We start from the raw sequence: 14,704 nt of genomic DNA, 5'->3' as shown, positions 1-14,704 counted from the left end.
TGAATGGTTAGCTACAGCACAAGCTGCGATCTTGCAGCTCCAGACTCCAGCTCACCACCTCGGTGCAATGGCTCTTCTGCCAGCTAGAACTGGGGTGAGTTCATGTAGCTGGAGGTCAGTGCTGAGTGGATCGTTGCTGCTTCAGAGGATGGTAAAATTGTGGCTCATGAGCAGAGAAGGTATGGTGTCTGTTTGCTTTGGCTTCTGCACTGCAGGGGACGAAGAGAAGTAGGGCCTGCTTGGAGCTGAGAATCAGAGCATGTCTTCCCTACTGCCAAGGCAGGCCCTGCATTCCTCATGTGGGGCCTGAATGCGTGTTCACATCTTGCGCTTGAATGTTGGAGATCCTCATGGGAGTTTGCATGGCTTGGGGCCAGTGCAAGTTCCCTCACGCACAGGAATTGCACATGCTGTTAAGGTCCTATGTTAGAAAGTGAGGCCTTGGAGATGCTGGGACTGTTTGGAGCCATCCAGTCTCCATGTCTGGCGACAAGCGGGTGGCTGAAAGGAAGCTCTTGATTTGGGACGGGTGTCCTCTGGCTGCTGTCATCAGGTAACCTGGCTTTTAAGCAGAAAATAGTATGATTTTTTGGCAGTTCTGCTTAGAAAGACAAAAATGTGGGAGTTTGGCAGTTAACTTAAGGAACTTCTGAGAAGAAATGGACTTTGGAGGAGATACAGCCCCATAGATAGTCCCAGATAGTTTTAGGCAGCATCTGTTTTCTCTGCCCCTTAGGGCTCTTAAACTTTTGTTGGGTTTCCAGATTAAAATCTGATTTCCTCCCGGCTAGTTATCATCTACTCCAGCAAGGGGCTTGATCACTGCCTGTACCTGAATGCAGCTCCCACACCTTGTCTTTGGCCTCTCTGCCATCGTGGCGATACATATTGTCCTCCTTCCAAGTACCTGCAGAAAACAGGAGAATCAGCCCTGACGCGGCACAAAGGGTGAAATATACTTCCTTGAGGGCAGTTTTTGCAATGCAGCATGGTGAGAATTTGTGGAGGGCAAACTGGGAGGTAAGGAGCAATATAACTTGAGATGCGGATTCACTTCTGCCCAGGCCATTGCTGTCTCTCAGCTCCCCTACAACTGCAAAGAGCTGGTTTTTCTCCATCAGCGTCGGCATGCCCAGGGTCCATGGCCAGTCCTACAAGTACAATTGGAGATTTCCAGAGCAAGCTCAGTGCCCCAGTAAGAGTAAAATCTCTGAATCCAGCCAGAGGAATCTAGTAGAAGGTGGTTACAAGTTGCATGGAGCATCATCAGCAGTAAAAATGTGGCTGTCGCCAAGATACTGTTTAACCTCTTTTTTGCTCAGGGTTTCATCCTGGTGACCCAGCCAGAGGAATCTAGTAGAAGGTAGTTACAAGTTGCATGGAGCATCAGCAGCAGTAAAAATGTGGCTGTCACCAAGATAGTGTTTAATCTCTTTTTTGCTCAGGGTTTCACCCTGGTGACCATCACATGGTATCTGAGCATCTCTCCCCTCTCCTCTTGGTGTAGGACCCTGCCTTGGTTTTGATTTTGGCCCTGTCGACTGCTTCTCTCATCACACAGCGAGGACCAGCTGCTCCCTAGGGATGGGGAGCCAGGAGCCAGGCGCAGGAGCAGAGCGGGGGGGCAGGGGCTCATTCGGAGGGATGAGTGCGTACCAGGGATGCTGGCTGGCCCAGGACAAAGCAAGGGCTTTGGAAGGCGGATAGGAAAGCAGTGGCTGGAGAGGAGAATCTCTAGTCTGTCTGGTGCTCTACCATGCAGAATGCAGCACCATCACTGCCCGAGTACAGACCACACAAGCAGAGACTGCTGGGTGGTCTGTGGGTTTTGTGCAACCACTGGTGGGTTCTGGAGATAATTGTGGATCCGTGAAAGCATCCAGAGGGAGCTCATATCTGAATGTTTTCTGGAGCTTCCCACAGCTTGCTATTGTGAGTGTGTCAAGGCCGTGATTGTGGGTAGGGGACTGCATCTCTAGGAAGAGTCCCTTTGAGGAAGGTTTGCAGAATGACAGGCCTGATGGATAGCCATTGTCCTGAGGCTGTCAGACCACTGTGGCAGTCAGGCTGACTCCCACCCCTCCGGAATGGCTGTGCTTGGTCATGACTAGTATTTGACTTGTCCAGAGTCCTAATAAGTGCCAGAGCAAGAGCAGCTCTCTGCTGATTCTGGTATGAAGCACTCCTTCCTCTTTGGGCCAGCCACATTCATCCTCGACAAGCAAAACCAGGCCCTGTGAGGCTGGTGGTAGCCTAATCAGCGTGAGCTCAAGGCTTGCATGGCATGGGCTTTCTCCCCCTTTCTCTGAGGCTGTCATGGAATCATTGCTTTGTTCTTGCCTCTCCAAGACAAAGGGCGGAAGCAGAGTTAACGCTGATATATGCAGGCAGTCCCAGTTTGTGCCGTTTCCTCTGCTTGCTGCAGGTCAGGCTGCCTTACACAAAGGGTTATAAATAAGCAGCACTGCAGAATCTGTGCAGAGGCTTACAAATGAGAGATTTTACTGTTCCAGAGATCAGGCAACCCCTCTACATTGTATGAGCAAGGTAGACGTGATTGGTGCAGCATCTCAGAAGCCAGCACCTGGTGCTCTATAGGAAGGGCATTTGGCCAAAAGGTTCAAAAGTCTCCCTTTTGTCACATTGAAATCACCTGGACTCAGATGCTGGACAAGCCACCTGGAAAGCCATTTGTTTACACTCTTTGGGAGGAAAGGGAGTGTGCTGGCCAGGGCTCCGGGTCTGCTCTGCCTGCTGCAAAAGATCTCTGTCCATCTTCCTGCTATGGATTTTCTCACTCTCCTTTGTGTACACAAACACACAGGCAAGAGATGTGAAAGATTTATGATACTCCCTTGGTTTTCTGCTAATAAAAAGCAATCCGAGTGATGAAGGGATAAATCTAGAGCTGCTTGGCTGTGAAACCAAGATGAAGGAGGCTCTGCTGATTAGAGTAATCAAGCCCCTATTCCCTGCAATAAATTAGTGTGTTAAAAATCGCTTAATACAGACGGTGAAGCTGGCGAGTGCCACCTTCTGGCAAACAGCTGCATCTTGGGAAGGTCAGGGCTGTTGTGCTTGGACTAAAGCAAATACACACTCAACCGTTAATATTGATAATCTCATTGATTAACATATCTCTTGCATGCTGAATTTTCTTTTGATTTCCTGGATGTGCAAATACGGTTTGCTTTTATTTCTTTTTTCTATTAATAGCCAAGAATTCATCCAGGCAAGAGGTAAAAATAAGGAGCAGACAAGGCATTTCTTCAGAGTAAACATTCTTAAAAAAACAGGACTTTATAGACTAGTGTCCTGATAAAGCGTGTGAGTTTGGTCATGAATCAGGATACTATAGCTGCTTTCCTGTTGTGTAAACTGGCAAAGCCACGTAGAATTGGAAGGTGTCTGAGAGCCAAAACAGCGCTGTGCTTAATAGAGACCAGGAATGGAAGGAGGCTTTCTCTGCGCAGCAGCATCAGAGTATGATCGGGACTAGGATTTCATGGAACCCCCCTTGAATGTGTTTGGCACCTTGAGGACAATGGGGCATGCGTTGCCTCCTGGGTGGCCTTTTATGCCTGAGATTGTTGTGTTCATTGTTGGACAGCCTCAGTGGTGACTCTGATTATACTGCAGACCTTGCACTACCGTTACTGTTCAATGTCTTATTTCCCTCCCTGCCTCTTCTTTAAGACCCACCTGTTAAAACTTTCTGGAAAGTTATCCTTTTCTCATAAAATGGTTGTTCATGGCACCAAGCCAAGGATAACCTTTCTGGGGAGCACAGCTGCTGGATTAGTGAGACCAGAACGGGGCAACATCATTTCCTCAAGAGGGCAATAACTTTTTGTAGCCACGCCATCTCCGTCTCCTCAGAGTGACCGTGTTCGGTGGCTGGTGATGGCCAGGAGAGCACATGCAGAGCTCTGGCTGTGGGGATGCCAGAAATGGGCTCAAGGTCAGCTCTCACATCTGACCTCATGGAGCCATTCAGAGGAGTGGCAGCAAGTGCAGGCGTAAATCTTTATGTCTTGTTGTTTGCCTGTTGTCACATTTTCTTTTGGAACCACGCTAGATTTGTTGGTGCAAAACCCAAGAGGAAATCTTCCTGTGATTGTAGTCGGTTGTTTATGGGTCTCATGTTTGCCTGCAGACACCCGCTATGCGTACGTGTGCAGAAAAACGGTGAACAGCACTTCAGGCGCCTGAGTTTGTAGAGAAACCTCATAGCAGTGTAATGTGCTGTCTGCAGCTGGTTTGTTCTGCCTCTAATGTCATTGTTCATTGTGGCGAGAAGCTGAATGGGAGAAGAAAGCCCTGCTATGAAGCATCTCACAGTGTTCTCTGGATGGACAGGCACTGGCTCATCGTCCGTGTAACACAGTGTTCTCTGGATGGACAGGCAGTAGTCCTGGATGGACAGGCAGTTCCTGTAGTGAAGTCAGGGCAACCTGTAGTGGTCTCCGATTTCTGCAACTAACCTCTCACTTGCCTTTTGCCCACAGGAGCTGTCAGAGCATGACCAGTCTGTTCAGCAGCACCATGTCTCCTGTTAAGGACGGAACATCATCTCTTCCAAGGAGGCAGACTTCCTTCACCAAACCCCCACTCCGTGCACTCTACGACTTACTGATAGGACCTATGGAAGGAGTAAGCCTTTGGCACGGACAAATGTAGAGATTCGTTTACCAAAATCCCCTGTCAGTGTGGGAAAGCAGGAATAGGCAGCTTGGGGATCGTATCTGAAGCGTGGGGATTGTCACTGGGTCTTTCCTGATGGTGAGACTGGGTGTGTTGGGAGGTGGAAACCGGGGATGTTGCTGTTGATACCAATTCCAGTCAGCTGCCAAAGTGTAACGTTTTTAATGAACCTAAGCAGGAACTGTATCCTTAATTCACTAATACTGATGGACACACTCAGCAGTTCTGTCTAGGGACGCAGGTCAGGGGATAGAAAAAGCAGTACTGGGAGCCCGGCAGCAGCACTGGACCACCCCGTCCCTGCCATGCTGGGTGGTCAGCAGCAGCCAGACAGGCTGGGCCCTGCTCTCTCTCCATCCCAAGGGTTGGTGCTTTTGCAAGGAGATGGATACGGTGAGGACACACTGTGTTTGGGCACTGCTTGGCAGGCTTGGGTGTCTGAGGCCCAAAGTTGGCTCCAGTAAGGTTCTTTGGGGCTTGGCAGGGCTTTCAGAGAATGCAGAATTAGCAGGTGCAGGGTCTGCTTTCTAAGAAGATTCAGTTCAGGTCTTGTGTGTGGCTTGGTAGTCCCATTGTGACGGAAATTTTCACTTATAGGGATACTAGATGTGAGTGAGGGACTCGTCCAAGCCAGCAGCTGGCCTAACCCTGCACAGCCACGCTCCCCGTGAGCGATGGGCCAGAGGGGTTTCCCCGTCATGACAAATCACCAGTGTAGCTGGTATTGTTGCTGTGAAGTAGAGCCTGTGTTTGGCAGTTCATACTTTTCTCCTTTTTCTCACTGATGATTTTTTATTAGAACTCACCCTAAAATTAATTCTTGGAGACACAGGAAGCATAAATGATCCTCATAGTTTTATTACTGTTTGTGTAACGCACATACAGCCGTCGTGAGGAAGAAAAATATTAAACTCTAGGGGTTTTATGTATAAATTAAGAATTTTGCTGGGCACATGTCACTATGGCACAGATGATCCGATTGTGTTGCTGACAGCTAAAGCTCCTGGAGCAGTAATGGAATATGTATTTAAAAAAAAACAACAACAAACAGAAAAAAAAAAAACCTCAAAGCATTGGGAAGCAGCAGCTGCCTTGGTGGGAAGCTGCTGCTTGTCAACTTGGGCTCTGCAGCATGGAGGCTGGTAAATTTAGCTGCAGAGCCCGCATGCTGGTTCACCCCAGGCAGTGAGTGCCGGGGAGGCTTCCCTTGGGGCTGCTGGTGTTGTAAACAGCATGTTGGGAGGGAGTGGAGTGGTTCACAGGAAGTTTCCCGACTCTGCTGCCTGTCAGCGACTGCCCTGCATCTCCGTCTGCAGTCTGGGGCAGGCTGAGCTCCAGAGCTGGGAGGAGAGGAGACACAGCAAGAGGTCAGCAACTATTTTTAACTTCTTTTAAATGAAGATTTTCTTATCCTTCAGCAGTTTTGTTCCCACTTCAAACAGCAAAAAGCCTTTAAAAGCACCTCACTGTCTCCCTTCAACTTTCTACTGTTTGACATTCTCCTTCATAGCTGACCTGTTTTTTGGTGTTCCTGACTCGCTCCAGACTCCCTTTGGAAGAGACCGACGGACTGATTTTTCTCTTTCTTTAGCAATGTTCATTCATCTTTGCGGCTGCCTGAAAACTAAAGCTTGAGACTGACTGCAAATTCGTGTTATTCTTTGACTGCTAGTGGGATGGGGTCAGCGTATCTCAAATTAATCGTCAGCTGTCAGTGCATCACGGTGCAGTCTGGAAGTCTGCTCCAGACAGACCCTGAGCAAGGTGGAGAGGAAGAATTGTGTGTTAGGACCAATGTGCATTTGTTTGAGCTTTTTGTGTAAAACTTCACACAAGTAGTAATATTCACCCTCAAAATGCACAACATCCCTTTCTTTTCTGTTGTGCTGTCTGATTATCCGACATGTCCGGATTTTCTGACATTGCTTTTGCACCCCTCTTGTTTCAAAAGTCTTTGTTTCCATTAGACCCTTCATAGCAGTAGTTAGTTTACTGTTGGCAGTGAAAGAAGATTCTTCTCTCACATTAAACGTGGACTCAACTGAAATAAGTGTGCTCTAAAGCAGGGGTGTTACAGGGAGTAATGTTTAGTAAGTAACAGAAAAGAGGTAGGACATGGATGTTATTTCTTCCAAGAAGAATGTATCTATCTAGCACCTCAGAGGTTTTGGGGGTTAATATTTATGAAATGTAAGCCATGTGTTCGACACATAAATTTCTTTTACTGCTGTTCTGTTTGAAGCCCCAGAATTTGTACCACAAAGAGGTAACGTTTGGAGGCATTGGAAGCTAGTTCAGAAATCCAGCTGGAATGGCGTCAGGCAGTTCTGTCTTCATTTGCTGAGCAGCCTGGGTAGCTGTTTTTCTCCTGTCAAAACAGATGTTTGCTACATATGATGGCAATTAAAATGGCTTAAATGAAAATTCTCAAAAGAATTGAGGATCCAGAGACAAGGAACTAGTCCTGTATACTAAATCCTTGTCTCCATCCTGCAGTGAACACTGCAAAGTTACGCTGCCTTTGGGAACATCAAGCAGTCTAGACGGAAACAGAGCCGTGCCAGTTGAACTGGTTATCTCCAGAACTGTGTCAGGTGGAGGATTTGGTCTGATCCAAGCTTGTGCTGAGCACATCATCTTCAGATGAACGGTTTATGTGGTAGACCAAGCTGCGGCTGCTGCTCCAGCTTAAAGGTGTAGAATTGCTTAGAAATTTGCTGCCGTTTTGCGTGAGGGTCCTTTAGCTTTTTGTCTGCTGCAAATGTGTAAGCTGGAGCAAATTTCAGTGCTTTGAAGTTTCTTTCCTGGGGTGATCATTATTTTTACAATATACTAGATAAATAACAGTGGAATTCCCACAGTTACGTGGGACCAGGAGCAGCTCCCACATTCCCAGCTGCGTGTTCCCTATTTATTAATCTCTGCCTCACTTCCACATCCATCCATCCATCACTTCCAAACAGATGCTTTCTGTTTAGACTGTTTGACTCTGGGTTGATCACAGCATCAAGTGTCTTGAAGCGCAGGTCATAGGCACAATCTGTAGCTTGTTTGCTCTTCCCTAGGAAACTGCTATTTTGAAATTCAGTATCAGAGGAATATTCTCTTTCAAAGGATAAGGTGATGGTAATATTGACAAGATGTAGGTGGGTGGGATAACAAAGATTTTACGACAGAGCGGAAAGAGTTGCTGTGCTGTGGGAAGGGTGGGTGTGACGACCAAGATGTGTACAGCGTGTTGGTGTGCTCAAGGCTCCCTCATCTCAGTGAGATTGTTTATGCCCAGGTGGGCAACAGTCCAGCTGTACAGATCTGTGCAGTGCCAATGTGTGTTCATCTGTCACCGTATCCTGTGTTCGCACCGAGCGTGATTCTGATGTGGGTACTTCCAAACCTGATGTGGGGTCAGACTGGAGCCTCAGGCTTGGGAAGTGCAGGCTGGGACATTGATGGAGTGAAAGGGCCAAATTCATTCTCTCTCTTATCTTTTCAGGGTTTGATGCATTCCAGTGGGCCTGTTGGCCGCCACCGCCAGCTGATACTGGTTCTGGAGGGAGAACTGTACCTCATTCCTTTTGCTCTCCTGAAGGGCAGTTCTTCCAATGAGTACCTCTATGAACGCTTCAGCCTCATTGCAGTGCCATCCATCCAGTCGCTGAATCCCAGCTCCAAGGTCTGACATTGCCTTATAAAACTTCTCTCATACAAGCTCTCCTGTGGGGTGCAGGTTCCTATACATCCTAGAAAAGCAGCATCTTTGTCCCGTTATGCCAGACACCAAAATAGAAATCACAAATGTACCACCCTCCCGAGGCACTCCCAGTTCTGCTGAGCACCACAGCTGTGAAATAGATTCTGATGTAGTTCCTGCAGCACAAAATCACAGCCTCAGGTGTGCCAGGAAGGACAAGGAGAATAGGTCATTTGGATATTCTTGGGTAAAGGATAGCATGTCCTGGGTTGTGGAACTATGTGGTGGACTGCAGAAATGTAGGTTTTTGTGATCTGTACTGAGCTTCCTTGGCAAGCTGACTGTCCTGGCACGTGTCTGGTATGTTTACCTACAGTTTAGCTTTCTGTGTGGACAAGGTCACTACTGTCTCCTGACACTGAAGCTGTAAGGCAAAGCAAAGACCACAGGCAAATCCTCCAGGAGGATCTTCATGCTCATGTTTGGCATCAGCATTTCTAAGGCCCAGGTCTCCAGGGAGAATGCCCTAAGTGACATCTGCCCTTGCTGAGCAGTGTTCTGCTGCGTGTCTTGGCTTGCACTGGGTTAAAGACAGTCACCGGAACAGCTGAACCTTGGTCTGAAGGGTCTGAACCTTGTCAGCATTTACTGCTGTCGGAATTAGGGCTTTCTGTTCAGTGTCAGGCCCCAGTAACGCATTGCATGCAGCAGCATGACGCTGGCAGTGGTGACACTGATCCTTGAAATACAGCTGCGAGAAACCAGTCAGGGAGTGAGTACAAGTAGTCTTCCCGTAAGGTAGCAAGCTGGGATCTTTATGATTTTAGCTCTGCTACAGCCCTCAAAGGGATCTGGGTTAAGTCTCTGGCTTTCTATTCTTATCTGTCTGTTCACTCAAGATGTGGGGAGAGAAATCCTGACTGGACTCCAGTGGAGATGTTCCTTGAAAGAGTGAAATGGAAGAAACTGAGGAAACACAAAGGGGTTTTTTGTTATTATGACAACCAGACTTCTGTTTAGAGACAAAGAGACAGGATGTTCTATTACCAGCACCATAACAAAGAGATCTTTGAACCCCATTTTCTCTTTCTTTTTCTCTCTGTAGTCCCATGCGAGGAAGAATACTCCTGCTTACTCCAGTTCTACCTCAATGGCAGCTGTCATAGGAAATCCCAAGCTCCCTTCAGCAGTTATGGACAGGTGGCTATGGGGACCTATGCCCTCTGCAGAAGAGGAAGCATATATGGTATCTGAGTTACTCAGCTGCCAGCCCTTAGTTGGCAGTGCAGCAACAAAAGAGAGGGTCATGAGTGCCCTCACTCAGGCAGAATGTGTCCATTTTGCAACCCATGTCTCCTGGAAACTGGCTGCTTTGGTCCTGACACCCAACACTGACAGCAATCCAGCCAGCAGCAAGAGTTCTTTTGGGAACCCCTACACAATCCCAGAATCCCTTCGGATGCAGGATGATGCCAGTGATGTGGAGAGCATCTCAGACTGCCCTCCTCTTCAGGAGTTTCTGCTTACAGCAGCTGATGTCCTGGATCTGCGGCTTCCTGTCAAATTAGTGGTTCTTGGCTCTTACCAAGAATCCAACAGCAAAGTCACTGCTGATGGAGTCATTGGCTTGACAAGAGCATTCCTGGCTGCTGGGGCTCAGTGTGTCCTAGTGTCACTCTGGCCTGTCCCTGTGGCTGCTTCCAAAATGTTTGTGCATGCCTTCTATTCCTCCCTCTTAAATGGGATGAAAGCCAGTGCAGCCCTTGGAGAAGCGATGAAAACTGTACAGAGCAGCAAGCAGTTCTCCCATCCATCCAACTGGGCAGGTAGGAAGAATCTACTTTTTGACAAACAGGTCAAAGTTTCTAGGAAGCGCTCTTATGCCCAATTGTTTGAGTTAAGCAGGGAGCGGTGCTAGGAGGGAGTTGGGAGCAGCACGTGCTCTGTGCTCTCGTAGAATTCAGCCCCTGTGTTTCAGACCCTGATTCAACTGAGTGTGGCTGAATGTCAGTTTCATGGAAAACGTCAGTATTTCACTGTATGTAGGAAATGGGTTATGAATTTGGTATAACTTAAAGCAATTGTGGGGTGACACGTGTTTCATCGCACTGGTTTCATGACTGGAAGGAAATAACGCGCAATACATACAGTAACTCATTCCCTATGTTTGAGATCTGTAGAGTCAGGTTTCCTGTGTACTTGGGATGGAGTCAGCCGGAGCAAATCTACAGAACCTTCTCGCTGAGAATTTAGTGAAAGAGGCAGGAGCAGAACCTCTGGAAGTTGCAGCAGCAACCAGTAGCTGGGATTTGTGTGACATAAATCTTGTAGGGCTTAGTCCTTTGGTCCTTTTAGGAGAAAGGTTTCCCTGGCTTCCACTGGAAATGTCTCAGCAGTGTAAGCTCCGTGTTGGAGTGCTTGGTGCGTGCTCCCTCTCAATTAGGTCAGTGAGGTAAGAGTCAGAGAGACAGTCTTAGAGTTCAGCAGTGTCATTGCAGGGTTATCTACAAATAAGTTGCATTTTTTTTTCTGGCACAAGTGCTGGTTTTAGAAAGCTGCAGGCATTCCCCAAATGGATGTGTTTTGCACAGGCAGCAGTACCTGGTTTTTAGATCAGGAAGCTGTTGTGAGTATGGCTCTGATGTAACCTGTATGTAGCTGGAGGAGTGGGAAACGCACTAGAGCTTGTTAAAATGAGCACTTGGAGTTAGTCTGACGGTGATTTCAGGCACATTGGGTCCAGCATTAGGGTGTGATTCAGACAATACCAGGTGAGAGCTGAGTTTAGGTTACAGTCCACAGTTCAGTTTGTATTTTATTCTCCTTCCAAGATTTTTCTGTCGCCAAAGGGAAGAGCATTAAAAAAAAAAAAAAAAAAAGAGAGAAAAGTGGGTGCTTCCTAGGCTAAACAGGATCAGTGTGGATGTGGGTGCCTGGCATCACCCCCAGGTAGAGGCTTCTGGCTGCTGAGGCTGTCTGAGTACTGCCCCTTCGGTGGTGTCTGTAAGCAGATTCATGATACACAATCCCTGACTTTCACCTTTGACTCTTGATGGTGAGTCTCGGATAGAGCACCAGGTCGGGCAGCCGCACGCCTCGTTGCAACAGATGGGAAGGGGCAGGCGAAGCTCCTTGTGCTGACATTTGTAGAATTTAGCCTTTGGATGGTGCATAAGCCAAGACAAGGCCTCTGACTGAGACAGGAAAGGCTCTCAGTTTTCTGAGTTCTGTTTCTGTGAGCACTGTTTAGCATCTATTGATTTCCACTGCTGTAAAGGAGACATGAAGCATGCTAGGACAAGTTCAGCTGCAATATGGTGTTTTTCCACTTGCTTGAACAGGAAAACACTATTGATTTAATACAGGAGGACAGTAAGAAGCATCTAGAAGCTTTCTGGAAGTTCAGTCTGTGAGACTGGGCAGCAGCTCTGGGAAAACAATATCACTGCAGGGTGCAGTAAACCATCATTCCATTAGTTGGAGAGGGCAAAGGATGTCTGCTGCTGTTTTGAACGTTTTCTGTAACAAAAGGAGGTTGAGTGTCTCTTACTCTGAATCCTGCAGGCTTCATGCTTATTGGGAGTGATATGAAGCTGAACAGCCCTTCTTCGCTAGTAGGACAGGCCCTGACTGAGATTCTGCAGCACCCTGAAAGGGCACGAGATGCTCTGCGTGTCCTGCTCCATCTGGTAAGAGAAAGGAAACACTACTGCACCCAGCAGGCACCGTGCGGGGCATTGCAGCCGCGTCGTTGTGAGATGATGTTACCTGTGGGTATGCATCTGTGATGATAAACGGGGAGAGAAACGTCCTGATGTGTAATGAAGAGGCAAAGTAAGCCAAGTCTTGCATTGTATTGTGACAGAATCCTCCCCAGACCTAGCTGGTTTGCATTAACTGTTGAATTGGGTCTCTGCTTTAAAAATGAGATAATCGTTGGGGTTAATTGTTTCTGTAAGAAAAGAGCTATGAGCAGTCATGGAGATGCAAAGCACAGTGACCGCAGCCTCTTTGCATACCTGGAAGGTGAGAGACACCGTTTTCCTGCTGTGGGGAGCAGCAGAACTGAAGCCAAACTGTTAGATAGTTAGAATATTTTCTCGTAACTTTTAATACTTTTCTTTCCAATGTGTCTTTGTGGTCCCACAGGGATGTGGAGTATCCATAGGATGACAGAAACCTGTGAATATTGCTAGTCATCCCAGTTGCTGGGTTTTATGGACACACATCTCTCTACTGTTTACCATAGAGCTGCAGACTCTTGTCTGGTAATAAGCAGCGTATGTGAGAGACTGGAACATGAACATGAGTCGTCTTTGGGGAAGTAATGCAACCACCAGGCTCATAGGAAACTATCACAATCAAACTGGATCTTGGTTTTCCGTGGCATTACTTTCCCCAGCATCCCAGAGAATCTTTACACTCATCACTGTGAGTGCTGGGTTACTGGAGCCTCTGTTTTCAAGGGTGCTAACATCCTTCTATGTGAGATGGGCCAGGTGCAACACTGGGTTTGCTGTCTCTCAGCTTGATGTTCGTGCCTCTTCCCTGTGTAAAAAGAAACAGTTGGTAAAAATCTGTTAGAAAATAAGCTAATGCCGTGTTTTCCTCAAAGGTGGAGAAATCATTGCAGCGAATCCAGAATGGGCAGCACAACTCCATGTATACCTCCCAACAAAGCGTGGAGAATAAAGTTGGTGGCATTCCAGGCTGGCAGGCACTACTCACTGCGGTAGGATTTCGGTTGGACCCTCCAGCCAGTGGCCTCCCGGCAGCAGTGTTCTTCCCGACCTCTGACCCTGGTGACCGGCTACAGCAGTGCAGCACCACCATACAGTCCCTCCTAGGTAAGAAGTAGGTCAGCTATGGGCTCTGTCCCAGCAGACATCCACCTTTCCCTGCCTTTCTCAGATGCCCGTAAAACGGCATTGTTCTACCTCAGTGGGATTATTAGGTAGTCCCTAATAGGATTACCTATTACAGGTAGAAGTTCTAGAAGTAAATGTTTACTGAAAATTTTGTGGTAGATAGGAATCATTTACAACTGGGTCCAGTATCTGGGAAGCATGATGTGACTTTCTCCCAGCTCTCTGTCACAAAAGGTATAATCAGGTGCAAAGTGGGAAAACCTTTGGCTTTCTGGAAATTGCTGCTGCTTCCAGAACTGTTCATTGATGTGGGGGAGAGGTTTTAAGAATTAGCTGAGTTTGTGTTCTGTTCAGGTTGTTAGATTTCTGGGAGTCAAAAAACAGGTACTGAAAAATCCCTGTTTCTGCTGATGTTTTTCAGGTTTGCCTAACCCTGCACTTCAGGCACTTTGTAAACTTATCACGGCTTCAGAAACAGGAGAACAGCTTATCAACAGGGTGAGTTGGGAGGTTTTCATCCAGTACCAGTTTCCAAATGGTACTTCCCAGGTTTCAGAAATGCACAGAATGGTTTATGCCCTGGTTTATCTACCCAGAGCTTGCTAGGAGACCTGAGAGTTGAAATTCTAAACTTGCCTGTTTGTGTGAATGAAAGTGTGTGTCCAGAAGAGAAAAACGCAGGTATGTTACTGGGCTTCCTGGCCTTGCATCTCCCCGTTCAGTGACAGAAGTGAAAACATGATACCCACTGCAGTGAGGGGAAAGCAAAGTGTGGGAAATGAGCGGCAGAACCACCAATTGCTATTTGGCCATCCTGTCTAGGGCCCGTGTTGGCTGGTTTCTGTCCACTGTAATTACCAAAGTCCCAAGCTATAGCTGCCTCTGGACAATGCACAGTCTGCCACAAAGCATACTCAGCCTGTGCCCAGCTCTGCTGCAAGGCTCACGCTCTGTCAGGGAAGGGCAGTGCCACCTGTGGCAATGGGGCTCCTCCCTGCTCCCCCCAGTCTCCTTCACATTCCTCCCTTTCCCCTGTCTTTCTAGCATGCCTAGCCTAACCTAACTATTCCCTGTGCCACCAGCCTAGCTGGCTTTCCATCACGTGTTTCTTACTGTCCTGATTGCTCCTCTGATGAGGTTTATCTTGACCATTTTCCACCCTGCACACAGTGAATGGGCATGTAGCTCACTTGCTTTTCTCCTTCCCCATGCAGAAGTGTTCTAGAGAAGTACCGTGGCGGGTAGCTGGGATTATCTCTGTGTAGCTTCAGAGGGCTCCCCTTCTTTCTGCCATGTCGAGTCTCTGCACAAATGCAGAAGAAGAACCCCGTGCTGTTACCCACTAAGAAGCCTGCTTTGTCAGTCCGTCAGACGGAGTCTGCTTCCAGGCAAGGGTTTGTCATCTACAGTAGCACATGGGGTATTTCTAATGGCTTTTTTT

The 14,704-nt window shown here is 47.7% G+C and overlaps 1 protein-coding gene across 1 annotated transcript in view; it reads left to right on the top strand.

Annotated features, from left to right (window-relative positions):
- The window catches only part of TTC28 (tetratricopeptide repeat domain 28), a gene marked incomplete at its 5' end in the record, with an annotated part of 66,743 nt that overhangs the window by 46,685 nt on the left and 5,354 nt on the right, over positions 1-14,704 (top strand). Inside the window, 6 exon segments of the mRNA XM_010157363.1 lie at positions 4,509-4,653; positions 8,198-8,377; positions 9,501-10,221; positions 11,960-12,084; positions 13,011-13,242; positions 13,685-13,761. Coding sequence (XP_010155665.1) covers positions 4,509-4,653; positions 8,198-8,377; positions 9,501-10,221; positions 11,960-12,084; positions 13,011-13,242; positions 13,685-13,761 — 1,480 coding nt within the window.

Source organism: Eurypyga helias, unplaced genomic scaffold (assembly GCF_000690775.1).
Source record: "Eurypyga helias isolate BGI_N326 unplaced genomic scaffold, ASM69077v1 scaffold1498, whole genome shotgun sequence".
NCBI lineage: Eukaryota > Metazoa > Chordata > Aves > Eurypygiformes > Eurypygidae > Eurypyga > Eurypyga helias.
Note: the sequence above shows the minus strand (reverse complement) of the source record. Positions and strands in the feature narration are given on the sequence as shown.